Raw genomic sequence first — 24,765 nt, 5'->3', positions numbered from 1 at the left:
ATCCCAAACCATGGACAACCTCACCATAGCATCTCGAAAGCTTAAGCAGACTGCGACCACTGCTAAGAGCACGAATGCTTCCACTGGTGCAGGAGTAGCGAAGCGCAGTCACAAGAAGCTTCGTTTCCATGAGAACGGCCTACTCAATATTGAGCGAAAGACGGGAAAGTACCTCAAGATGTTAGTAACTCGAACATGTTGTTTTTGAGTGTTTCATTGACTTGACTACAGCGCGAGACAGAACCAGGGAGATTCATCATTACTGCGCCTGCCGCCGGAACTACGCCACTTAATCTTCAGATACGTGCTTGGTGGCAAGGCATTTGAGATCGGATGCGACTGACGGGGTCGCAACGCAAGAAACAAAACACTGTCAAAGAATGCTCTCGCTTTGCTTGCCGTCTCTCGTCAAACTTTTGCCGAAACTTCTCTGCTGCCATTCAGCTCGAACACCTTGTTAGCTCTTTGTGCGAACCATCTCAAAATGTGGATCAAAAGCTTCCACTTCAATAAAACTTCCTGCCTACATGAGTTTGTTGCCTCCGGTGTACTGGGTCGACGACATACACTTCGATGTATCACAATACAGGCGGCTATCTTCAGATTTGACCTCTCTCAGACGTGTACAGCTTGCTGTCCGGGTGAAAGCCACAGGCTTTAGCAAGCTTGACAAGAATGAGGTAAGACGTGGTCAGCATCTTATCAAGGTTATGTACGAGGCAGCGAACAGCGAGGTTAAGGTCACGTTGATTTGATTGAAACTATCGGTTGCGTGTCTTACGGAGCCTGTGGTGGTTGCTTTTCCTCTTCCTCTTTGATGGAAAAGATGGCATTCGATCGGTCTAGGATCACGGCGAATATGTGACAAAGCTGTTACATCGTCTCCCCAACAAAAAGTCTCTTCATTCTATATCAGTTCTCACTGACATGGTAAATATACCATACCACACTGTGATCGATCTTTCACTCTGAACATACCTTTGCTAGAAGACAAAAACTGGTTTCCGGCCTATAAATCTACTACTAACTGCTCCATCGACTCGTTCATTCTAACCGAATCTCTGAAAGCACGGAGAAGGTATCGATGTGGCTGCGGATCGCTGCTAAAGACCCATCGAAATGTTGATCCAGTAAGGTACTGCACGGCTTGAGTATATGCGTCGGTCGAGTGCTGATCCTTCAACTTCGCGAGGAAGTTGACAGCTGGTGCATCGAGCCGGTCTTGGTTATCGTGCAAAAGCCTGATCTGGATCTCGCTGCTGTTGTCGCTCGCTGCCCATTTGAAGATCACCTGCTTGATCTCGAGTGGTAAGAGCTCATCAAATGCGTTTGAGTACGAGATATCCTTGGGAGACATGTCGGTGGCGGGGTCGTGCTTGTAGTGATCTGACTGAGCGTACTGTCGTTGATTACCGAAATACAAGTCGACGAACTCTGTGGTTTCGCAACAGCTGTAGGCTCGGTGGTGGAGGATAAAAAGAGAGTCCTGAGGTGTCTGAGCGTGTCTCAAATAGTTGGATTGCAAGGCGTCGTTGTACTGGTAGATGTCCTATTGTTGTACTTCATCTGCACTCTCACCTTCACAAGTCACCTTCATCAAGCCATCTCACTTGACGAACGTCAACATCTAATCGCGTAAGGAACAACTGCCCATGGCGACGATAAGGGAGCATGGCCTCGTGACAGAGCACTTCCCTCAGTTATGTATACCAGTACACAAGCGTACGAAATCTCCTGATATCTCTTGTTGGTGTTACATTTTTCGTTCGAGACTCGTTCACCTAACGTATCGCGCGGATCATAAACTGTTCGAGACACGCGACGCGCTATCAGAAGTGCAGGAGCCTGGCGATGACGAAATCCAGCCCCACTTTTACCGCGGGGCAGACTCGGCCGCGCAGCATCTCCAAACCAGCACAGCAAATGTCGGTAGTAACGCCGTTAAGCAGTCGTCCAAGCATGATCTAGAACGCGCCTCAATGGCGTCGCGCGTGTGCAGGCAGCTCCACAGGTGAGTCAGGCAAGATGTAACCTCCCAGCTTAAACCCGTCTCGGGTTTAACGCCAACACTAGCAACGCGGGTGGTCACCAGCCTTTTGTAGGATGAGATCTTTTCCGTGCTTTTCCGTTTCTCTTCATCTTCTCTTCTCGACATCTATGAGCAGTGGGCGTCGAGTTTGTATTCTCACGAAACGTCAACTCGCGTTCTCTGATTCAACACGCGGCACAGTCTAGCATTGCCACCATGGCTCCCACGGCGATATCGCGGATCGCTGGGTTTCTCGGCATCACATCACTCAACGCAACTGGACGGGATGCATACATTATTATCACACTGCGATCGCTGAGAATGTTCACGGCCGGCATTCCATCGCTGATTCTCGCCCTTTTCTTCTCCTCGCTCAAGTTTCCGGATTCGAGGATTGGGGTCTTCATGACATTGACATTGCTTGGAGATGTCCTACTTTCATTGTTGCTTACTCTCGTGGCGGACAAACTAGGCAGGAGAAGGATTTTGTTTATGGGTAGTGTAATGATGGCTTGTTCAGGCGTTGCATTTGCGCTGTCGGAAAACTTCTTCATTCTTTTAGTAGCGGCGGTGTTCGGCATTATTTCTGTCACCGGTGCTGACTGTGGTCCTTTCAGGGCTGTCGAAGAGAGCATGTTGAGTGGTCTGACAGACGAGACAACAAGAAGCGACGTGCTCTCTTGGTACGTCACGGCGACGACCCTGGCTGGGGCCGTCGGCGCGGAAGTCGCCGGGAGAACGGTGCATGCTCTCGAGAAGAGCAGCGGTAATGTGACCAAGGCATACCATGCCCTGTTCTGGGGCTATGCAGCCTTTGGAGTGCTTGGTAGCATTCTTTGCCTTGGTTTGAGTAGCAGATGCGAAGCTGCTGGTGAAAAGCGGGCGGAGATGCAAGAGCGAGGACGCGGTGGGGGTCATGGCGAAGAGGAAGAAGTGCTGCTAGAGGCGATGACACCAAGCACCACGGACGGCTTCGACCAAGATCGTGAGAACGTAGGAAGGTCAGCGGGTGTCAGGAACCCGCTATCCCAGAAGAAAACAAGCTACTTCAGTCAAATCTCGCAGAGTACACGATCCGTTATGTACAAGCTCTGGATTCTCTTAGCTGTTGACAGTCTAGCAGACGGCATGACACCTTACTCGTTGATGAACTACTACGTCGACCAAAAGTTCCACGTATCAAAATCTACGCTTGGAGACATTACTTCAGCTTCGCAGTTTCTCTGCGCCGTTGGGGCTATCTTCGCCGGACCGTTGGCCAAACGCATAGGCCTCATCAACACCATGGTGTTCACTCATCTGCCATCATCGATCGCCAGCGGCTTTATCCCGCTACCTACAAAAGTCGGTTGGACAGTCGGCCTACTGCTATTCAGAGCTTCCCTCAATAGCATGGATCAAGCACCACGTACGGCTTTCATCGCAGCAGTCGTGAAGCCTGAAGAGCGTACGGGTGTCATGGGCATTACTAGTATGCTGCGCACGTTGGCCATGAGCGTTGGGCCATCGATCACGGGCTTCCTATCCGGTAGCGACAATTTCTGGGTGGCCTTCCTGGCTACAAGTATTTGTAGGATCACCTACGACATCGGATTGTGGATGTTGTTCGTAAACGTCAAGGTAGAGAAAGACGTTGGAAGAGAAGACGATAGGGATAGTGTCGATGATGATGCTTGGAATGGATTGCTCAGCGACACAGAAAGTGATATCAGCAGTGAGGGGGGAAAGAGCAAGGATATTGATCGCGAAACTAGGGTATAACCCAAAGATTGTAATGACTGAGGTGTTATTGTGCCCACTGAAGCATGATCACCATCGCCTTTAAAACTAGCATGCAGCCTTCTCTGCTCCAAGCATTGTGCTATCCCGATCATCAGTAAACAATTTGACCTTTACCGCTCTTGCCTGTCTCTTCTGAGCTGGCAAGCTGTCTTGAGTACCAAACCTCTCCTTAGTATGATGATCCAAGCCATGTAACAACGGCACAAGCGCACTGCTTTTCCACACTTGCGTACCAGACGTATGCGTCATCGTCATCGTCGCGAGCAAAAAGATCAGGGTGGCCACAACAGCCGCGATCGGTAAGACGGCAAAACCCCATCGGATATGGACGTAGGACTCTACCGTTATCGACTTGCCGTTCGTGTCCACAGCGCCATTGAAGCCGCGAAAAGCGGTTGTCATCGATACAGCCAAGTCGCTCATTAGCATGTTGAGTCCATCGGCGTACTCGTAGTAGTTCCAGTAGAACGCTGTGACAATGTCCGTGTCGAAGAACGTTTCGCCTGATGAGATACCGACTGTAAGATTGACAACTACGGCACGGTCTGGATCCGTGACACTACGGGTGAAATCGCTAGTTGTACGAGTGGCGGAGCCGTTGGTAAAGATTGCACTGAACCATCCGCGTATGCTCAAGAGCGATTCCATGCCGAGCAAGTACGCAGTGTCATCGGACTTGCCAGTGATGTAAACACCATAGTCGGCGGCGGGATCCGGGGAGCTCATGTCGATGACAGTGTGGTTGAGCACTGAGTGCGTAATATTCTCTTGGTGCGTACCGTTTGTGACCGACGCGGACAATGTATTTGCACATGCTTGTAGGGTGCATTGCGATGCCCAAGGGTTCAGAGCATTGGGTGTGTCTTGAAGCTCGGTACCCATGAAGATGAGCTGTATCATCGTGGAGTGGGGCATATCACCATATGCCGATGGGATGAAAGATGTCATACTAAATACATCGGAGCTCGTGTTGACTAGAGAACGGTGTGCACAATCAGTACGGGTCAATGTGCGATTTACATAGGCAACACTTACGATGGGCTCCTTGTGGTACTTGCCATCCGCATGACGACATGTTTGGCGATGCACCTAATTCGGGTGGACAGTACCGCCTCATGAGCGAGCTGATGTCCGTGCATTCATGGCAAACCGCTAATGTCTCGAAAGGCTCCCAAGTGCAAGTACCACTTTGGCATTTGAATGGTAGCGACGCTGCAGGTCTATTGTTCTCCGCGAACAAGCCGTTGTAGACAGCTGCTTTGAGGGGAAGGATAGGCACAAAGCCCGCTAAAGATACGTCAGTGAACGGGATCACAATGCGCGCAACGCTACTTACTCGCGCTAGTATTGCCCGCTAATGCTGGGGTGAAATTGAGGGCTCTAGGTATGATAGCTCCAAAGTCACTTTCTACGTTTCGGATCTTGTAGGTTGCGATCTGCTGCGCGAAAGGCCCAAGAGCGAGACCTATAACAGCAATGATAGCGCCAAACGATCCGAGAAATCTGACAAAGCATGCGTCAGTCACACCACAACCATATCTTAAGCTGAGAAACGTACCCTCCTCTGGCGGTCGCCAGCAGTTTGACAGAGCCCCAGGAACCACGACTAGCATCATCGAAGGCCTCCATGTCAGATAATGGAGCCGATGTCTGCTTGAACCGAATCCATTTCGCTTGCGATAGTCCACTCGAAAGACACACTGACATTGCTGCGTTTGCAAACGTAGCCAACAGAGCGATGAGAGCGTTCAAAGTTATGCTGTAAGGCCAGTCTGGTAATGCGTGCCCATTGTACTTGGCTACCACGCCAACAATGGCGGCGACAGCACCCAAGCCGATTGCGACAGCCATGATCTCGAAAGCCCAAGACCGCGCACGGGACAGGCCAGCCTTGCTGTCAGACTTTGTGCTACATACTTCAGAAGTCACAGCCGTGCTGTTGGTAGACGAACTCCAATGCGCTACATGCTTCTTGATGGAAGGTGATTTGACAGTTGAGCGCGGGCTCATGGGGCTGAAGTCGAAGTCTCGTATCTCTTCGTAGTTTTGCAGAGTAGACGAAGGTGGAGTGTAGTCCTCGTTGACCGGCGTCACTTCCACGTTGTGCTGCAGTTTGGGTAGTTGCTGGTACGCCATTGCAAGGCTGAGGCTGAAGCATGTAGTACCCGAAGATGAGCCCTAATTGCAGTGTTTCACAATGCGGCGAAATGCTCAGGTCTGAGTAACCTAGATATCTATGAATATATGAGGGATTTCTGCTGTGGTCAGCCGCTGTGTAGTGCCGCTCCTTCCAAGCGTGATAAGCACAGACAACCCGCTCTCAAGAAACGGTAAGCTTATGCCGCCATGCCTACGTTTGGGGTTCAGCTCGTCCAGCGCCACATTGATGCAGCTTCGTGGTGCAGGCCTACTGCTTCTCATTTGCCAGACACGCTGCAAAGATTACCTGCCACATGCGAGGCCCTTGTATTAGGCACTGATTGTCTTGGAAACAATGGAGGATGTTGCCGATAAGCAAGGTGGCGGCGCAGTATGTTCATGGCAGATCGGCCAAGAGTGTGTCGTGGAGCAAGCGTAGGACATGATCGGCAAGGCCATGCAGAAGCTCTAGATTGCATTCACCTTCCGGTATCCATACCCCGAGCCTGATCCGCATCATTAGCAAGCATTCTCACTATATATAGAGAAACTACTGCGATGCCCGCACTTTCCGCCCCATCCTCGGTCAACACAGCTTCATCCGGCGTTTTCGATCTTGGCAAGATATGCCTGCAGAAATGCGCTAGAGCACCATTTGATGGTACAAGGTATGCGAACAGGTCTTATCGCGCGGGATTGGCGCAAGACCTAGGAAGGATTGCAGCGCATATTGTGGTGGAAAGGGCCTCCATGGTGGCTGTCAACGTGGGGCCGAACACCACCTGGACACTTGAGCCGGCTTGGCGCAAATATACAGTCAGCACCAACAGACAAGCCATTCTGCATTCTTATCGATACTTGCGACTAGACAGAACAGGCTAAGCTGCAAGGGTTTCAATGTGAGGTGTGGACGCAGAGCGATAGGGCGGCATGGCCGTGGACAAGAGGTATGGTTGCCTTGTCACAGCATGGCGAATGCTCAGAAGTCATCGTCATCTTCATCGAAGTCGTCCTCGGCTATGGAGGCTGCGGCGTTCGTAGCATCCAGGTAGGCTTTGATATGCGCGATGGTTTGCTTCTGGGCCTTCCACCTTATCAGGTTCTGGCTCTCGCGATCCATGACTTCCTTGAACCAAGTCATTGGATTGGGATCAACGTCATGGTCGATTTCAATACGAACGAGGCTTAGATTTGGCAACCCGAGCAAGCTCTCCTGCCATTTCTTGAACTGTTCGTCAACCTCCGTCACTTCCCGATGCATCATAACTCTTTCTTCTTTCATTGTGTACAGAGCACTTCGTTCGCGAATGGACATGGAAGCTTCTCTTCGCAAGAGCATAAGGGTTTGAACGGCATTGCGCTCAGCAAGTTCTACATCCTCATAGTCCCGGACGACAGTCGTCGAAGAGTGTTTGCCCCATAACGGAGTCATGTTATCCATCTTCCAAATGTCTCTACCGTGCTTATTGTTACGTGGATCCAACTTCGAACGATAGCGCTTACGTCGTATGTCTCGAAGACTGTCCTATAGATGGCTGTATGTGAATTCGTCTTCTTCGGTGTCTTTGAGTAACAGGTCCAGAGCTCGTTCTTCTCGAAAGACATTCGTCAGCATACGCTTCCAATTTGTAATCTGGACAGTGATAGTGTCTTCGTCTTCGCGCACACCAGTTCAATATCCACGCCTTTATCGTCTGCCATGCCAAAATCGACAACCGTTAGGCCTACTTTGACACACCAACGTAGCTGCCCGTGCACCAAAGGTGACTTTCGTAAATCAAGACATTGTACGGTATGGTGCCACCACGGATTGTCAGGTTCAATCTCTTCGATACCGCGGACAAACGTGTCGTACCAGGCCTCGATGATGCGAAAGTACGCGCTTTGTGGATCCCACACGGCTTGGTTCCCCACGCGCTCGTCTAGACGTTCGAAAGTCGCGTTGACAAATGCCAAGTCCCAGTAATCTTGCGGATTGAGTTGCTCCATGAGTTGACCTTCTTTCGGTTCGAGATAGCCGATCAACTCCACACGCTGGATGTAATAATAAAGCATAGACGTGTCAATCACTTCTTTGAAGGCTTTGCATACGAGCCGGTGGTTCCAAGATGTCCGCTGGGTCGGTGTTGTCAAGGACGGTCAAAAGGACTTCGGCAGGTAGAGTCGGTAGCTTAGATGGAGATGCCTTCTGGCTTGCTGCGAGGCTGCTCAAAAGTAATTCGTGGTCTTTGCTCTTCTCTGGTAGCTGAGAAGTAGCTGGAATACTGAGCGGGTCGTTCTCATTGTCTTTTTCGTCATCGTCGTCCAGGGCCACACGACGCACTCTTTTGTGCATTGCTGTGGGGAACACATTGTTAGAACCAGAATCAGAGTCATCTACAACTAGCGGTCGTTTGCGAGGAGATATGTGAGGAGCCTCAACTCTCTCTCTTCCTCGCTTTCGGAGTCTTCACAAACAATCCGACGAGTCCGGAGGCTGACCATCTCGCATGTGATTTGCGTTGGCAGGCAGGGTGGGGGTAGATAACGATGTGCACGAGTTCGATGCAAACGATATCGGGATGGTGTATTTCCAGTGGAATTGAGGACGGTGGTGATCACACGTTGGTGTTCACGCAAACAGGAGAGCATAAAGAGCGAAGCCGGCGGGGGCTGCTGCAGGAACCCGACGGGGGCTCGGCTATCCATCCAATCACGCACCGAATTGCCAGTGGTGGCCTAGCCCAGCGTCATCACTTTGCCTGTTCTTCTAAGATTTGCGCGTCTGACTCGTAGCGCTGGTCTATTCGCACTCGTCTCGCAATGATCCGACCGCAATGACGGTGCTTACTTCCATGACTACACGCGTCAATCGTTCTCCAGAAGCCATATCGATCGCGTTGATACTGTAAGCCGTAGCACTTGACACATGAGAATGTTTGCATCGTTGCCGTGCATTATGCATTATGCATAGCAGCATTAGGACGGCACCTTGGCATTGGACGACGTTTTCTGACACGGAATAATCTCTGTAGACTCTGACAAACGCTCTGTCATAGAGCAGACGATGTACGCAAGAACAACAATAATATTGTCGTATTTTCGAGAATTGTGTAGATTTCGAATCCGCTGAGCATTTAAATCGATGAGATTCCTTTTTGACATGCGTCTAGACAGCCACTTACGGCAGAGATTTTCAATCCGCATTTGACTGCATACACACCAACGGAATGAATATCAGATCCCGCTCTTTAGATCTTTTATGAGCTTCTCGAGGACTGTGTCGGTAAAAGCCCAAACGGTTGAGCTGTATTGCGCTCCCCACGCGTATCCAGTGTACCACATGTCTCTATATCCCTGCAGGGTATATAAATCTTGGACAAAACCTGCCCGTAGCTGCTCAGCTGACTGGGGCCACCAAGGACGACTATGATCTGAAAGCGCTTCAAATTCCGCTTCGCAGTCCGCGGCGACAGTTCCAGCATCCTGTATGTCTCTGATACTTTCCAAGACTAGGCTTTTGAAGGTGTCTGGAGATACCGTATAGTTGGCACCGAAGATTACTCGAAAAAGGCCTTGTCCAGGAGGCCCTGTCGAGTCTAGACGCAGGCTGTATGGCCAGTCTTTGATCGCAAGCTGGTCAGCTGGCACCGCTGCTGAAGGCAAAAATGTGATGGAATGATTTTCTGGTAAGCAAGGCGCCTTCAGAATCCCTACAAATTCCGCCCCTTTGATCCATTTCGAGAAGGTCGCCGTTTCCTTGTTGTCGGGGTGGAAAGGAGCTAGATTTTCCAGGCTTGGGCCCGCTGTGTACAGGACACGGCGTGCCTTGATGATGTAACTGGTATCACCCTGTTTGATCAATAGCTTTACCCCGTTCCCGGTACGCTCCGCATCATAAACGATGCTCGATAACAATACATCCGGCTTAAGAAGCTCGAGCGCGCGTTCGTAGAGAACACCGTTATTGTCAACAGGTCTGAAAAGCGTTCCGCTCAAGAGATCTAAGTCTGGTAAGCTAGGACCCTCAGCAGAACGATACAGAAGCTATGTGAAAGAAAAGATCCACATATGAACAAGCCTGCAGTATCGACTGACCTTTCGTAAGCGAGGCTCCAAAAGCCTGTAAGACAGTGAGCGTCAAAAGGTCGCGAACGCCTCCATATCCTACACCAGACACTGTCACTATGCGTGGGATAGCAGCTTCCAACTTGTGAAGCTTGGCAAATTCACCAAATGGTGTAAGAAGATCATCAGGAATGTTCGCCGGAGACGGGAACTGCCAGAGACCGGGCTCCAATATGTCTTCATACTTCGACGTGATAGCAAGCCATCGCTGTAATGCTTCATTTGTTGCATTTGCACTCGGGGAGCTGTAGTCTTCCAATATCTCACCCGTTTCGACGTCGACATTGAGTGCCGCCAATATCTGATTAGTGGCGCTCCCTGTATCGACCCCAAAGCGTGTAAAGAAATCGGTAGCCGGTCCGTAAGGAAGGTAGCTTTGGACTCCGAAATTGATCGAAGTGTTTGTCTCGGGAACGTGGTAGGTGCTGGTGTGACCACCCAGATTTGGTCTGGGTTCGATGAGTACTATGCTCGTGTTTAGGTCCTCGCGAAGTCGAACGGCCGCATACGTCCCTGATGCGCCTCCGCCGATGATCGCAACATCTCTGATTATTTCGATAGGATCTGGGGTGATAATGCTCTCGGCAGTTGCCAAGGTGGCGCACAAATACAAAGACGGCACCAAAATATTGATCAACTGAGACATGACGAGGATAAGATGATAGCAGAGCTAAGGGGGGCTTCCATGAAGAATTTAAGTACGACCAGACGCACTATACGCAGCAGACATCTCACTGCATTCACCATCATTGCTAATTAATTGCACAAGAAAAGCCGTTGGAACAGCCGGAGCCGAATACGGGTGAGCTGTAGGTGAAGCTCCAAAAGGAGATCTAGCACAGCGGAGGAACTTCCATTTATCGATGTCGCCTGCAAGATGCATTGGCATGCAGCTGAAAGGGCTTTCCGAGGGAGTGTATTTGTTTGGCTAAGTCTTTGAAAGATGAGTACATTTCATGCATCCCTGTAGCGAGACATATTGATTTCGCAATCGCACTACTTATGCAATAGAAAATTACATAATGTAGGGACTACCGCAGAGCATGGGATTAGTTTGCTGACCGTGACGGGGGCCAAAAGATGTGATGAGCGGTAGGATTGCACCCGATGTTCAACGACATCCACCGCTAGACCTCTATGCAAGGGAGTCCGTGAGGGATGATTTGATGGGCCAGTTCATCGTATCATTGTACAAGCTGCGTCGTTAGAAACTACTACACAAGGCTGTCGTGATTGAGAAGAGTTGGAGCTGTGGAAACAGGAACGGAGACACCCAGGAATACTTTCTTGGCACGCTAAACAGGCAAGGGCCGCCCAAGTTACGTAGGTAGCGCTGACGTTCACGGCCGGGCGCGCTGCTTTTCCAATCACACGCCAACTTGGCACGCGTCGCGACAAGTCATCTACCTCCCTTTACGAGGCACGCCTGCATTTAATATGCATGAGCAATACACTCACGTGCAGGTCTCTCTCGCTTTACACCACTCAAGCAGCTGAGCGTGTATCCTCTGAGGAGCTACCCAGAGCCGATGCTCATTCGTTTCCGCGCGTCGTGCCATGACAACTGTCAGATTAATAGACCATCAGCAGCAGCAGATGCTCGCGGCAACATCGGGAATTCACCGACTTAGCACATGACTTATGTAACGGCTCACCAAGGCCGTTCGATTCGGCTTATTTTTCCCTTTTACGAAGGAGGCGTGTAGTGGACAGCAACTCTGAGTACACGTATGGGTGACTACATCGGGTCACAGTTGTTGTGACACCATCGCGGCCTTCTCGGCTAATGTTACAAATATTTTGGAACACCATTGGATATTCGCACGGAAGACCGAATGATCAAAATACGCACCGATTCTATCGCAGAGAAAAGAGATTGAAGCCTGCGTAGCAACAAGACTAGGCCGAAAAGTCTCAGCAATGGATACATCACACTCGTGGAAATACGCGCTCGCTATAGAAAGCTATCACTGTTACTTCATGTCAAGCACGGCCTTTGCTGGAAAATAGCAGTGTAACTACATCGCAGGTCTGGTCAGTTCCACCGTCTTCGTCAACTGTTCCGGTGAGCAGCAGTAGGAGCGATGTCAGGCTACCAAAAGCTTCTGAGGACCTCGGTAAGAACCGTTGACGGCACAGGACCTTGACTTGGTATCCTGGTTCTTACATGTTTCAGCACTTGGTGACAGTATTGATCATGTCAATGCTGCAGACTATGACAGGACTGCAGATCTTGGCGATGTCGCCCTCCGCCATCTCGATCTTCGTGTCTTCAATTGTTGTTACTTCCACTCTTTCTGAGACTACTATAGTGTTAAAGCCTACATTCTGGTCGAATACCTCTACCGCGGGCTCATCCACGGATCATACACACGCGATGGAGAGTCCCTCTATCGCTAGCACAACCATGCCTTCACTGGAGAGCCAGCAAACAACCACCGGGCCGTTGAACTTGCAGCTGACTTCCTCGACTGCTCTGCCAGGGTCTCCAAAATGGACAAACGCTACTGCACCTGCGTATGTCAACACCAGCACTATCATTGGGCTTGCAGGCATGAGCTCTGCGTCTTCAGTGTATTCCTGGAACGACACAATAAACATCGGGTTCATTCTCTACCGAATCAGTGGTGCTCTCATAGATTTTGGGCTCCAGTACACTTGTTCAACAACCTTCTTCGCCTTCAAGGCCATCGGGTGTTGGCGACTCCGTAAATCCACGACACCCTACCCTCCACAAGTTACCATGACATCGACGCAGGCTTCATTCGCTCCTATCCTCCCCTACACTATCGGCAGTCAGGTCTTCTCTACAGTGATCACGTCTCCATTCGCAGCGCCAACAATGATGATCATTACGACTGTGGCCCTGAGGCAGACAGCAGTTCTACAGTACCTATCTGGGGGTGCGATAGCCACACCTATTGCGACACACAACTCAAACACACCTGCTATGCTGACATTGAACCCCACTAATTTCGAGATATCCTCCGCGTTAACGATGGCGTCACTGCGGTGGATGGGCGTGGCGCTAGCTGTGCAAGACTGGAGTCAGAGTAGTATGGATCCAGCAAAGCAAATAGTGGTTGCAGAGGGTTTTAGCAGGTTCATGGAAGAGATGGGCTCGCTCATGGGTCGAACGACTCCAGACGACGAGGATGACCACGACGATCACCACAAGAAAGATGACTCATGCACACGATCTAGCAGTGGGCTTCGGTTCATTGGAAATGTCCCCAAAACGATTTCGTGCATTATTGGCACGGCGTCAGACATCAGTCATGCGTTTAGTATGTTGATCAAGGGGGCAATAGATATTCATACAGCAATTTCGACATCTGCTGTCCAGATGGCGGCTATACTTGATGTGATCAAGTTCATGGCGGATCCAGCCTTGAACACACGACTAGTCACTCCACCACTTTCGCCTCCCTCTACCAGCAACGGGTCGCATGTTACTGAGTCTGCACACGTACCCCCCTCAATGCCGTTTCTGACGACTCAACCAAACTCCTGGCCTTTGCCGTCGCTAAGTCCATTGCAATCGGCCCGCACGCTACTGTCAAACTCCGAAACATCGACTGATACTTCCAGGTCCAGCACTTTGGTATCTTCCAGTGTCTCTAGCACCATGGCTTGTGCTGTGCCAACTTCAATTGTCAGCGCCTTTCCAGGGGAATTGTATACCAAGAAGCCCTTCTGTCCTCGATTTCAGCCATGCGTTGTTTCCTGTACAACGTGCCTCCAAGAAGTCTATGTAGAGGGTATGGAAGGATTTGGGGGAGGTATGATCGATGAAACATACAACAGGTCGGACACCCTCGTATCAATCTTTTTGGCACAGCTCGACCACCCGGAGAGTACTACGGAAGAAGGCATTAACGCTTTCATGCGTTCTAAATTTGCTGATGCAAAGCATGCGTGCGAAACGAATAACGAAGAGCGAGTTTTCGTTCCCCATGGCCATACGGGCACGTAGATTGAGAAAGGCGTTCCGTCTGCTCTATTTCGCACATACGACTACGCAAAGATGGTGTTGGGCTTGGTGAATCTGTACGAATGCACGCCCGTGTTGATCGTGTCAAAAGCTGCAATAAGGTGGTCCCACTTTTAGGAGCTTCCTGGCTTTCTAGCCTGGTACGATGAGGAATCCCCGAGCGATGGATTCTACGATACCCGGGATGATCCATAAGAGAATGAGGAAGAAGGTAAACGGAGTATTTTTCGAACCTACGTGCTCGACGTTTCGGAGTCAACGAAGAGCTGCTATATGAACGAGGAACCCAAGAGCTTTTTGAGCTTGGCATGCCACGTCGACAAAGCCTTCGCGGAAGGCGAAGAGCCACGAGTCATCGTTATCACCACTAGGTCTTCAGACGGTTCGGAGCTAGCGTACCCGAATCATACCAATGCCATCCGAAGCGTCCTGAGAGACAACCTTTTCTAAGACGTTAGTGAATATGATGATAACCAAGTGGTAATTGTGGCATACGACCGCGGACCGGGTGGGGATCCAAACGCATCGCCGCCACCATCGCTTACCATACAGTCTCCAACGCCTAGTCCGCTTTATGAACAAGGCATCTGCAGATTGCATATCAAGGAGTGGACTAGAGAGAGTGGGCCCGCTCAGTTGAGTCTGGCTGTGTTTGATAACAACAGCCATGCTAGACTTTCTAACAGACATTACGATGCTGTGCGTTTCAGTGATATTGCCGTAATCGAAGGCAGTAAAACACTATGAGGCTATCCAATTGAGGTCCACTTGGGCATACCGGCATGATATGAGAGTTCATATGAGTCTCATGATACGGTCATCGATTTTGGCGACGTCACGACCGTATCTTTCCGAGATCAGGATGGGTCGAAGTACCCGTACTGCAATGTTGGAGGGTGGGATTGGGGCAGTATGTTTAATCCCAAAGTGCCCATAAGTTGATCGACGAGATCTCGTGCATGAGTTGAATGTGAAAGTGTACTGACTCAGCTATGGAACCGTGAAGCAGACTGCTTCTGGGTGTGTTGAGAGGTAGCGTTAGTCGATCAGGCGGGGCTTGTAGTTCTACGGCGAGGAATGACCAGAGAATCAAGTCTACGTAGTGTATTCGATGGAAGCAGAGTGTCATTTTGATAAAAGAAATGGTAGAACTCTGTAGTGAAAGTGTTCCATGAGTGAGACTTGGGTGAAAGCGCCAGTCGCGTGCCATGTCCGGCAATAACGAGTGGCAGGGATGTTGGGTGCGGCCAGATGCCGCGGCCTCCGTCACGACGCGCGGGAACGTGGGAAGGCTGCTCGCTGTATCTGTCCTGTTGGCACCCATCATCGCGCAACGGCGCCTCGCACCCTAGAATCTATTGCATTCCCTTGGATCGCTTCCTAGACATTTATACGCGTTCACTGCAACGTTTGCGCTTCGTTTACGCCTACGCCACCACGGCGCATCGACTGTTTCAGACTGCCAAGCGTCATCGGGGCTGCCACTGCATAGCTCTGAGGCTGTGATTCTTCCCGCAGCCAGCTGTTCTTTACCGTTGCGCATTCGCCAGACCTCACCACACACGTTTGCACTCGCCTCTATGCACCATGAAATACACTAAGGGCCTCCTGCTGCCCGCCCTGCTGGCACTAGCATCCACCGCCGCCGCGAAGAGAGATGAGCCACTTGTTGAGGTGACGCCATTCAAGAATGACCTCGTCAACCTCATGTACTTCGACGATTCTGGCGTCGCCCTGCTCCAGGAACTCGAGACGGGGAGCATCTGGCGATCGCAGGACGCTGGCAAGGGCTGGGGAAAGATCAAGGACTTGCGTGGACTGGGCATCATCAAGAGTCCGTACGACAACAAAGTCGCGCTGGTCTTGGGCGAGAAGAAGCATTGGATCACATACGACCGGGGAGACAACTGGAATGCCTTTGAGACGGAGCTCCCGCCTTCGCCCCAAGTACCCGTCAACTGGCACGCGCAGGACAACAAGAAGATCATGATCCACGAGATTGAGAACTGCTTCACTGCGCCATGTCTTGGACGAGTATGTGCTTTCTACGCCTGGTAATAGTTCACCGGCTAACCCAAATCAGACATACTACACTACCGATGGCTTCAAGTCAGAGCCCAAGATCCTCGTTGACGACCGCCGCATGTGCCAGTGGGCCAAGGGCGCCGAGCGCTTCCTCGAAGGCAAGGACAAGCACGACGACCGGATACTGTGCATCACAAGAGGCAAATACTCGGACAGGTCAAAGGACTTTAGGCTTCTGATATCCGACGAGTGAGTGGCGATGCGCTAGAACCGCAGGCAATAGCTAACAGGCGCAGTTACTTCAAGAATGAGGAAGAGCCCGTCATGTCCTCCGGCCGGACCGTTCAAGGCATGGCCAACATGGCTGCCGTCAAGGGCTACATCGTGGCCGCCGCCAAAGCCGAGCATTCGAGCGAGCTCGCCCTCTACGTAACCCAAGACACCGAAACATGGCACCACGCCCAGTTTGGCGACCACAAGATTGAGGAAAACGCATACACCATCCTCGAATCGACCAACTACAGCATACAGGTCGATGTCACGACTTCTAAGTTTGTCGACATGGGCAACCTCTATACAAGTAATTCAAACGGAACCCACTTCACCAAGAACGTCGAACACACGAACCGCAATGAGGGTGGCTACGTCGATTTTGAGAAGATTGCCAATATTCAGGGTGTGGTTTTGGTCAACACTGTGGATAACTGGAAGGAGGTGGAAAGATCCGGCCGGGGCAAGAAGCTCAAGTCGCGCATCAGTTTCGATGACGGCAGATCCTTTGAAAAGCTCACGGTCAAGGGCAAGGACACGGAGCTGCACCTACACTCTGTGACCAACCTGCACAACAGCGGGAGGGTCTTTTCGAGCCCAGCGCCCGGCATCGTAATGGGCGTTGGAAACACCGGAGACTACTTGGGCAAGTACAGCGATGGCGATCTTTACGTATCCGACGACGCGGGCCTCACTTGGGAGATGGCACTAGAAGAGGCGCACAAGTACGAGTTCGGCGACCAGGGCTCTGTTCTAGTAGCCGTCTTTGATGAGGGCGACACCGACGAGATCAGATACTCATTCAAGCACGGACGAAAGGATACCTGGAAGAAGATCAAGCTGGATTACAAGATCCGCGCACGCGAACTCACGACCCTACCCGACTCGACGAGCTTGAAGTTCATGCTGTACGCATCCAGAAAGAAGGATGGTGGCGGCCGAGAACATGTCATTATTCACCTCGACTTTACTGATATGCAGACCAAGTGCGGTGACAGCGACTTTGATGACGAATGGTCTGTGCGTAAAGATGCCGACGGTGACCCGAGCTGCGTCATGGGCCACAAGCAGTTGTTCCGTAGGCGCAAGTGGGACGCTGAATGCTTCGTTGGCGAGGTCTTCAAAGACCCCACACCAAGCTTCAAGCCATGCGACTGTGACAAGTTCAGGGACTACGAATGTGATTTCGGTTTCACGCCCACTGGAGAAGGTAACGACAAGAAGTGCGAACCTGACAACACGTTCCGCTTACCCAGCGGCGCTTGCGAGGGTGACGCGAAGACATACAAGGGTAGCTCAGGATGGAGGAAGATACCCGGCGACCAATGCAAGGGCGATACAGACAGAGACAAGGAAGTTGAACGCGAATGCGGCGATGCAGAGAAGCCACCACCAAAGAGTGACAAGATTACCAGCGAGATCACCAGATTCAAGGGGGGCGAATTCTTGGAGCAGTACTACCTTGAGGGAAACACCCAGAGTGATCCTGACGGTAACGACCGGGACAAGGACGAAACCGTTGTGATGTTGACCGACGAGCGAACGGCTTACATCACTCACGACCATGGAAAGAAGTGGAAGAAAGCTGTCGATGACGAAGTTGTTCGGATCTATCCTCATCAGTACGATAACAACAGGGTCTACTTCTTAACCGCCGGCAAGAAGTTTTACTACTCTACAGATCGTGGACGTCATGACAGCATCCGCTCTCACCAAGCACCCGTTATGCCCAACAAGGAAAGACTGCAGATTATGCAGTTCCATCCAAAACAGCAGGACTGGATCATCTGGATGGGCGGAAAGAACTGCGACAAGCTTGGTGACAAGGACTGTCATACGGTAGCATACGTCTCGCAGAAGAACGGTGAAGAAGAAAGCTGGGACCCGCTTGTACCCTATGTCAAAAAGTGTGCATTCGTTTGGCGCGAGGCCGGTCGCAGTGTCAAAGAGGAGCAGGTCTTCTGCGAGCAACACACAAACGAGGAGATGAACGCTCCTCTCGAACTCATTTCCAGTGAAGACTGGTTCAAGAAGAAGGATGTCAAGTTCAAGTCTGTTGTAGAGTTCGCGACCATGTCCGAGTTCATTGTTGTCGCAACCAAAGCTGATGACAGCACCCTCCATCTGGATGCTAGTCTCGACGCCAACACCTTCGCCGAGGCCAAGTTCCCTCCCAAGTTCTTCGACGTCCACCAGACTGCCTACACAGTTCTGGACAGCTCTACACATGCAGTCTTTCTCCACGTTACAGTCAACCCAGCACAGGATCAGGAGTATGGCTCTATCATCAAGAGCAACAGCAACGGCACATCTTACGTCATGAGCCTCAGCGCCGTTAACCGGAACACAGAAGGCTATGTCGATTTTGAGAAGATGCAAGGTCTTGAGGGAGTTGCTGTCGCCAACGTTGTTGTGAACGTCGATGAGGTCAACAAGGGATCCAAGAAGAAGAAGCAAAGTCGTATCACACACAACGACGGCGCTGACTGGGAGGCTCTGCAAGCACCCGAGAAGGACTCGGACGGCAAGGCATACGACTGCGACGTTTCGGATAAGAACAAGTGCGGTCTACACATCCATGGATACACCGAACGTGCCGATGCTCGGGAGATGTACTCTTCTCCGACAGCAGTTGGATTGATGCTTGCTGTCGGCAACGTTGGCCCGGAGCTGACCACCTTTGGTGAGGCCAATACATTCATGACGACCGACGCAGGTATCACCTGGACAGAGATCAAGAAGGGCACCTACGCCTGGGAGTTTGGCGATCAAGGTTCTGTCATCGTCATTGTCCGCCGTGGAGAAGATACCGATCACGTATACTACTCTCTTGACAGCGGCGCGAAGTGGAACCTATACCAATTCTCTGATCATAAGATGCGCGTCGAAGCCATCACCACCGTGCCCAGCGACACTTCTCTAAACTTCCTCCTTTGGGGTAAGGATAGCAAGGAACTTGTTGCTGTCAACCTTGACTTCTCCGGTTTACCAGAATTCAGCAAGTCTTGCGAGCTCGACGAGAAGCATCCCACAAGCGGCGATTACGACCTCTGGACCCCGCAACATCCTCTGCAGCAAGAGGAGCCGCAATGTCTCTTCGGCCACGTAGCACAATACCACCGCAAGAAGAGGGACGCCAAATGCAGGAATGGCCAGCGTATCGACAAAATGCACGACATTGCCCGGAATTGCTCTTGCACCAGAAGGGACTTTGAATGGTAATACCCACCTCCCACTGTTGACCGACGACACATATTAACATCCAATAGTGCATATAATTACGAACGCGACGCAAGCGGCGACTGCAAGCCCGTTGCCGGTGTCGAGCTCCCCGAAGCCTCTTCCGTATGCAAAGACAAGAACGTAAAAGAGTACTACACCGACGTCCGATTCCGCAAGATCCCCCTCTCTACCTGCGAAGGCGGCCGAGAGCTCGACAAGACGGGCGACGTGCAACCTTGCCCTGGTTTTGAAGAGGACTTCCAGAAGAAGCACGGCATCGGCGGCTTCTCGCTCTTTTTAGCAATCGTCCTTCCCTTTGCCGCGGCAGGTGGTATCGGATACTATGTGTGGAAACACTGGGACGGCAAGTTCGGTCGCATTCGCCTCGGCGATGGCAATGGAGGCGGAGCGTTCGACTCGGACCAACCATGGGTCAAGTATCCCATCGTCGCTGTATCAGGCCTTGTAGCTGTCGTCAGTGCGCTGCCCCTACTCGTGGGTAGTGTGTGGCGGTGGGCGGCAGGCAGAATGGGTGGCGGAGGCGGCTATGGAGGATACGGCCGGACGTATACTTCTAGAAGCAGTTTTGCGCGTGGCAGGGGTGACTACGCGGTTGTCGATCCCGACGAAGGAGAGCTGCTGGGCGATGAGAGTGACGAGGATGTATAGGGGTCTCATTATTAGATGATTAAGATAGACATGGGAGACTTGGTATTGCTCATGGTCATGGTCATGCTAGTTGGTTGAAACAATGGGTTTTGGGAGGTGCAGGGTATGATGGGATCGAGTTTGTACATTCTTTGTATCAATCAACCTGTTTGATGGTTGTGTAAATGTAACACGATATTCTCTTTCTGAAAAGACTACGCATGTTGCGGTGTCGACTGAAGAGTGCGCAGACACTCCTGCACAGGCAAAACTGCATACCCTGCTTTTGCGGGCTCACGGGTGGCTAAAGCTTATCGCTTTCGCGTCTGTCAAGATGCTGTGCGTCATGAAGAGAGTTTAGTGCGCATCGCGTAGAATTCTCTACCCCAGCCGTTGGGCAGGCAGAGTAACGGTACGGTCTTCCGTGGTGCATCGACAATCTAAAGTCCGACATAGAGCGACCCCAACCACGGCCATGCTGCTCCACAGTAAAGATCGGAAAATTTGACATTTCCTGCCAGTGTTCGCCATAACTCCACATGGTTTCTGCATCGTTGGCTGAGGTAGATTGGATCCTGTAGATCTCCATCTAGTGGCGCGATGGAAACTTCCCCATCCATCTCCAAGCGAGGGATTGGGTAGTGTGGTTTCAAGCGCCGCGCCTAAGCCCCGACTTGTGTGGCCATGATTCAAAGACCAAGCCACGATGCGGCGCACATAGATTGAGGGTCTCTGTCCTGCGACCAGGGCATCCAAACCAATCTGCTGGGCCTTGCTGGACGTGAGGCACGGGTTTTTGTCGCGAGGCCAAAAGTAGGCCGTTGATCAAACAATGTCATCTTGTTTGTTTCTGACAGCTTTATGCCTCTGTCTTTGACAGGTGAGACTGCTCGTACAGGTCATGGTTGTTTATGCCGCAGTTCTTGTTGTTCAGGCTGAAGTGGTGTTATAATTGGTGGTGCGTGGGTGGTGTTTCTTATGCGTGCTATATCGGACAAGGCCAGTCTCGGAACAGACCCTCGGGTGGTACGAGTCGAGTGCGAAACGCTGGAGAACTGGACGCTGTGTTCATGGCACTACGGCAAGGGCGCACGTTGTTAGAAAGCTTTTGCCGGTACTCGAAGTGTGTGGCTACTGCATGGTACATAGTTATGCACACAGACGCAGTACAATGTGCAATGATAGCAGTGGGATGATTCCTCTGTTCCCAATCGCCGGGTGTGTAACGCCCATGAGTTCGTACGAGTCCCCTTAATAAACATTGAAACGCCCCATTCGGATTTGTGGCTCTGGATGTTTAGTTTCCGGATGGTGGACGGCTTGACACATTGCGGAGAGAGGCCGTTGTGTCGTGTCAAACTATGCACTCTACGTGGTGGCGACTGGATGGAGAGAGGGAAAGCCGTTGCGGTGCCGAGTGGCTCAGGCATTGACGCGTTCATAGGACGCCACGGCTCTGCTGGCGGTCGTGCATGATCTTTGGACGCGCAGACGGGCCCCTTGGCCGTGCGGACTGTTGTCTGGATTTTCTTGCGTTGAGTGCAGGTTCATGCATCATGTGGGGATTGGCCCTAGGCGCTTGCCTGGTTTGGGTCGTGACGCAGGCCCACGCTGTTTCAGAAGCGGACAGCCAATCAAGGGCGAGAGGGCTAAGGCTGCTCCTTCCCTCTGTGTCAGTCAAACTACCAACGCGGCAGGGGCGAGTGTTTGCGTTCAATTTCCGCATCTCCCAATTCAGCGACTCGGGAGCCGTGGGGACGGCATTGTACGACTAACAACGGATTGGTGCACACAACTATGTGAATGCTGGCCGTGCAATAATATGATGTTGGCTATTGGCCAGTCGTCGCTCTACCACGAACAATCTCCCGACGCGCCCCAATCGTGCGTCGAGGGTCCCTAGGGCCCGCTCTACCCCTGGTTAAGCGATTTGATGCAGACCGTCGCGGCTTGGCTACCGGCGCGCAGTAGTGAATTGGGCCTGGTAGCTCGCGGGAACAAGCCCACAGCCAAGCCGTTTCACATGCGGAGGCTCCTACGATGAGCTTGGTGGTTATGGCCTGGACATTTGCGAAGCGAGTACATGAGGCCGTCTCGTCCGCCTGGGCAGGTTCCGATCACTCCTTCCCAACGGTCCTGGTCCTTCTTTGCTCCCACAACCCCACACTCACTTTCCATTCATTAGGAGTGCTCTGTCTCTCTCTTCAACACTCACTTTTTTCGTCCCTCACTCACTTTGCTTCCCTTCACCACCCTCCCTTTCTTCTTTTCGCGTGCTGGCACGTCTTGGCCGATACGCCTTCCTCCTCAGACACGTCCTGCCTGATACACGACTCCGTCGCACCTGCACGTTGATGTGAGTACCCTAGCTTTTGCCAACCCAAGGCTGCCGCACACTGTGTGCCTGCCCTATCCCAATCTGTCATATACCTCGACCCCACACAGCGCTATTATAGCCTTTTTGTATGCCTGTCTCAAGAGGCCTAGTCCCAACAGCGCTTGAGTTCACGGTTATAAACCCAACAAAGACGGTCGCTGGTCTACCGCTTCACTAGTCGTTTGTTCACAGCAGGGCTGTCACTGACTTGCACTTTGTAGCGTTCCTTCCACATTCATTGCCAGTGACTACCAGGCTCGCTACACTTTCGCTTCTACTCCAACAACTTTTTACCGGACCGGATCCTTACCGTAATCAACATGAAGTCTTTCTTCGCTATCGCTGCCGGTTTCCTGGCCGCCAGTGTCTCTGCACTCGAGATTGGTTCCGATGGCTTCATCCACAAGTACACTCTCCCTGCAAACCACTCCACCGAGCTTAAGGAGTACATCATCACTTGGTGGCGCAACGACTCGGACGCCAGACGGATCGACAGCTATGTGGATGCCTTGCAGCTCAACAAAGTGGACAGTGTTATAGCTGAATCCTCAGAGGGTGTTAACCCTCAGTGGGTCTTTATGAGGATGTGCGCCGAGCACGCCAAGATCTTCGCCGATATGGCAGAAATCAACGTCGTCGAAGAGAAGGCCGAGGTCAAGTCCTTTGCGGAACAACAACAACAAGGCGCCCCCTGGGGTCTGCAGCGAGTCTCTAGCGCAGCCGGCGCGAGGGGATCACCAAACGACCAGGATTTTGTTTACTCTTTCGACGATTCAGCCCTCGGTGCCGGAGTCGATATCTACGTCATAGACACTGGTGTGCGCACTTCCCACGCTGTGTTCACTGGACGCGCTTCTGAAGGTTTCACCGCTACTGGTTCTTTCGTTGACGGTGATGGTCACGGCACCCACGTTGCTGGTACTGCCGGTGGCGCTAAGTTCGGTGTTGCTCAAGGCGCCAACATCATCGAAGTCAAGGTTCTTGGAGACGATGGCTCTGGTGCGTCTTCTGACACCATCAGGGGCATGGACTGGGTCATTGCCAACCACAACAAGCGCAAGGCAGAGCCAGGCTTCGTCGGTTCCATCATGAGCATGTCTTGGGGTCTCCAGGGTACCGCTAACTCAGTCGATGAGATTATCCAAGGTGCTTCAGACGCTGGCATTCACGTTTCAGTTGCCGCTGGTAACGACGGTATTGACGCTTGCGGCAGCACTCCTGCTCACCTTGGTGGCAAGAACTCCAACGTCGTCACTGTCGGCGCTGTCAACATCGACAACAAGATCTCTTCCTTCTCCAACATCGGTCAGTGCGTAGACATCTACGCTCCCGGTGAGCAAATTCTTAGCTCTTGGGCCACTGGCGATGCTGTTATCAACTTCCTCTCCGGTACTTCCATGGCTTGCCCTCATGTCACTGGTGTAATGGCCACCCTTATGACCCAGGATGTTGCTGGACTTGGTCAGAACCCTGCCGCCCTCAAGGCCAAGCTTCTCCAGACTGCTCGCCAGGGTGACATCACAGGTAACACTGGCGGGAGTGCGAACTTGCTCCTCAGCAACGGTGTTGATGGCAACGTTGCCAGGCGTCTTACCAAGAACTATGTCGTACCTGACCATAGTGGTCTGAACGGTAGCCCAGCTGCCCGTGCCGCCGCTGCCGTCATCGCGAAGGACATCACTCTTGACAAGCGCTTCCAGCTTCACTCACGCGAGGCCAAGCTTCGATTCTAGAGCAAGCAAGAGAGAATTACATGAGAGCATAGCGATTGCATGATACCCCTCATTGTTGGTACCTCTTCGGAAAAGTTACCGCGGCATTTCTGTCTCATCTTTGGGCTCCTCAAGCTGCCCCATAATAATCCAATGTACCTGCTTCAGCACGGACTGGTCTCTTTTTTTGTCATCAAGTGGGGAGTGTGTGTCGGATCTTAATTTCGCTGTCAATACTTTTATTCATCGCATTGACCGGCTGGGGTGAAGAAGGACATTGGGGATTGGCTATGTACGAAGTGATTCTGCCATGAACGATCTCATGCGCAGCCACACCGGTGGGCTTCTAGCCGTGTGTATTACATAGACGAATCTAGTCATTGTACATACCAACTTTTGCATCTTTTCCATGTTTGCATCTAATATCTGTGAAGAATAGCACGTGCGGCTAAGGCTGTCA

At 51.7% G+C, this 24,765-nt stretch overlaps 9 protein-coding genes across 9 annotated transcripts; 5 read left to right on the top strand and 4 right to left on the bottom strand.

Annotated features, from left to right (window-relative positions):
• Positions 1 to 9: 9 nt before the first annotated feature.
• Positions 10 to 435, top strand: BKA58DRAFT_104633 (uncharacterized protein; the record flags this gene model as incomplete). The annotated part of the gene is made up of 2 exons (XM_046163811.1): positions 10 to 180; positions 232 to 435. Coding segments are annotated over 2 exons (283 nt in total), but the record flags the coding sequence as incomplete, so codon positions are not given.
• A 447-nt stretch (positions 436 to 882) lies between these two features.
• On the bottom strand, positions 883 to 1,505 carry BKA58DRAFT_104635 (uncharacterized protein). Its single transcript, XM_046163812.1, has one exon. The coding sequence runs from the start codon at positions 1,355 to 1,357 to the stop codon at positions 1,010 to 1,012; it is 348 nt and encodes a 115-aa protein (XP_046029697.1). The 5' UTR covers positions 1,358 to 1,505; the 3' UTR covers positions 883 to 1,009.
• Positions 1,506 to 1,943: 438 nt separating this feature from the next.
• BKA58DRAFT_104618 (major facilitator superfamily domain-containing protein) lies at positions 1,944 to 3,823 on the top strand. The gene is made up of 2 exons (XM_046163810.1): positions 1,944 to 2,011; positions 2,074 to 3,823. Exon 2 carries the CDS (start codon positions 2,246 to 2,248, stop codon positions 3,788 to 3,790), a length of 1,545 nt encoding a protein of 514 aa, XP_046029696.1. The 5' UTR covers positions 1,944 to 2,011; positions 2,074 to 2,245; the 3' UTR covers positions 3,791 to 3,823.
• Positions 3,824 to 6,227, bottom strand: BKA58DRAFT_104589 (uncharacterized protein). Its single transcript, XM_046163808.1, has 4 exons — positions 5,370 to 6,227; positions 5,148 to 5,314; positions 4,847 to 5,098; positions 3,824 to 4,785 (listed from the first exon to the last, which is right to left on the bottom strand). Exons 1-4 carry the CDS (start codon positions 5,945 to 5,947, stop codon positions 3,857 to 3,859), a joined length of 1,926 nt encoding a protein of 641 aa, XP_046029695.1. The 5' UTR covers positions 5,948 to 6,227; the 3' UTR covers positions 3,824 to 3,856.
• Positions 6,228 to 6,929: 702 nt separating this feature from the next.
• Positions 6,930 to 8,285, bottom strand: BKA58DRAFT_398862 (uncharacterized protein; the record flags this gene model as incomplete). Its single annotated transcript, XM_046171509.1, has 4 exons — positions 6,930 to 7,391; positions 7,454 to 7,513; positions 7,619 to 7,947; positions 8,042 to 8,285. The coding sequence occupies 4 exons, from the start codon at positions 8,283 to 8,285 to the stop codon at positions 6,930 to 6,932; spliced, it is 1,095 nt and encodes a 364-aa protein (XP_046029694.1).
• An 881-nt stretch (positions 8,286 to 9,166) lies between these two features.
• BKA58DRAFT_409252 (uncharacterized protein) lies at positions 9,167 to 10,703 on the bottom strand (the record flags this gene model as incomplete). Its single annotated transcript, XM_046172137.1, has 2 exons — positions 9,167 to 9,933; positions 10,028 to 10,703. The coding sequence occupies 2 exons, from the start codon at positions 10,701 to 10,703 to the stop codon at positions 9,167 to 9,169; spliced, it is 1,443 nt and encodes a 480-aa protein (XP_046029693.1).
• A 1,438-nt stretch (positions 10,704 to 12,141) lies between these two features.
• Positions 12,142 to 14,456, top strand: BKA58DRAFT_453093 (uncharacterized protein; the record flags this gene model as incomplete). Its single annotated transcript, XM_046174451.1, has 2 exons — positions 12,142 to 12,174; positions 12,288 to 14,456. 2 exons carry the CDS (start codon positions 12,142 to 12,144, stop codon positions 14,031 to 14,033), a joined length of 1,779 nt encoding a protein of 592 aa, XP_046029692.1. The 3' UTR covers positions 14,034 to 14,456.
• Positions 14,457 to 15,334: 878 nt separating this feature from the next.
• On the top strand, positions 15,335 to 20,420 carry BKA58DRAFT_355346 (vacuolar protein sorting/targeting protein 10). Its single transcript, XM_046168638.1, has 4 exons — positions 15,335 to 16,085; positions 16,135 to 16,325; positions 16,373 to 19,564; positions 19,616 to 20,420. Exons 1-4 carry the CDS (start codon positions 15,639 to 15,641, stop codon positions 20,235 to 20,237), a joined length of 4,452 nt encoding a protein of 1,483 aa, XP_046029691.1. The 5' UTR covers positions 15,335 to 15,638; the 3' UTR covers positions 20,238 to 20,420.
• Positions 20,421 to 22,808: 2,388 nt separating this feature from the next.
• Positions 22,809 to 24,545, top strand: BKA58DRAFT_104491 (peptidase S8/S53 domain-containing protein). Its single transcript, XM_046163806.1, has one exon. It carries the CDS (start codon positions 22,914 to 22,916, stop codon positions 24,324 to 24,326), a length of 1,413 nt encoding a protein of 470 aa, XP_046029690.1. The 5' UTR covers positions 22,809 to 22,913; the 3' UTR covers positions 24,327 to 24,545.
• The last annotated feature ends 220 nt before the right edge of the window (positions 24,546 to 24,765 follow it).

The sequence above is a fragment of the Alternaria rosae genome (genome assembly GCF_020736505.1).
Source record: "Alternaria rosae strain MPI-PUGE-AT-0040 chromosome Unknown BKA58scaffold_2, whole genome shotgun sequence".
Taxonomy (NCBI): Eukaryota; Fungi; Ascomycota; class Dothideomycetes; order Pleosporales; family Pleosporaceae; genus Alternaria; species Alternaria rosae.
Note: the sequence above shows the minus strand (reverse complement) of the source record. Positions and strands in the feature narration are given on the sequence as shown.

Excerpts from the sequence above, each read along its gene's own strand:
- BKA58DRAFT_104635 (XM_046163812.1), bottom strand. The coding sequence starts at position 1,357 with ATGTCTCCCAAGGATATCTCGTACTCAAACGCATTTGATGAGCTCTTA.
- BKA58DRAFT_104589 (XM_046163808.1), bottom strand. The coding sequence starts at position 5,947 with ATGGCGTACCAGCAACTACCCAAACTGCAGCACAACGTGGAAGTGACG. Across the intron at positions 5,099-5,147 it reads AGCGGGCAATACTAGCGCGA|CGGGCTTTGTGCCTATCCTT; the intron begins GTAAGTAGCGTT and ends ACGTATCTTTAG. Across the intron at positions 4,786-4,846 it reads AGTACCACAAGGAGCCCATC|TCAACACGAGCTCCGATGTA; the intron begins GTAAGTGTTGCC and ends ACCGTTCTCTAG.
- BKA58DRAFT_104618 (XM_046163810.1), top strand. The coding sequence starts at position 2,246 with ATGGCTCCCACGGCGATATCGCGGATCGCTGGGTTTCTCGGCATCACA.
- BKA58DRAFT_104491 (XM_046163806.1), top strand. The coding sequence starts at position 22,914 with ATGAAGTCTTTCTTCGCTATCGCTGCCGGTTTCCTGGCCGCCAGTGTC.
- BKA58DRAFT_355346 (XM_046168638.1), top strand. The coding sequence starts at position 15,639 with ATGAAATACACTAAGGGCCTCCTGCTGCCCGCCCTGCTGGCACTAGCA. Across the intron at positions 16,326-16,372 it reads AGGCTTCTGATATCCGACGA|TTACTTCAAGAATGAGGAAG; the intron begins GTGAGTGGCGAT and ends TAACAGGCGCAG. Across the intron at positions 19,565-19,615 it reads ACCAGAAGGGACTTTGAATG|TGCATATAATTACGAACGCG; the intron begins GTAATACCCACC and ends AACATCCAATAG.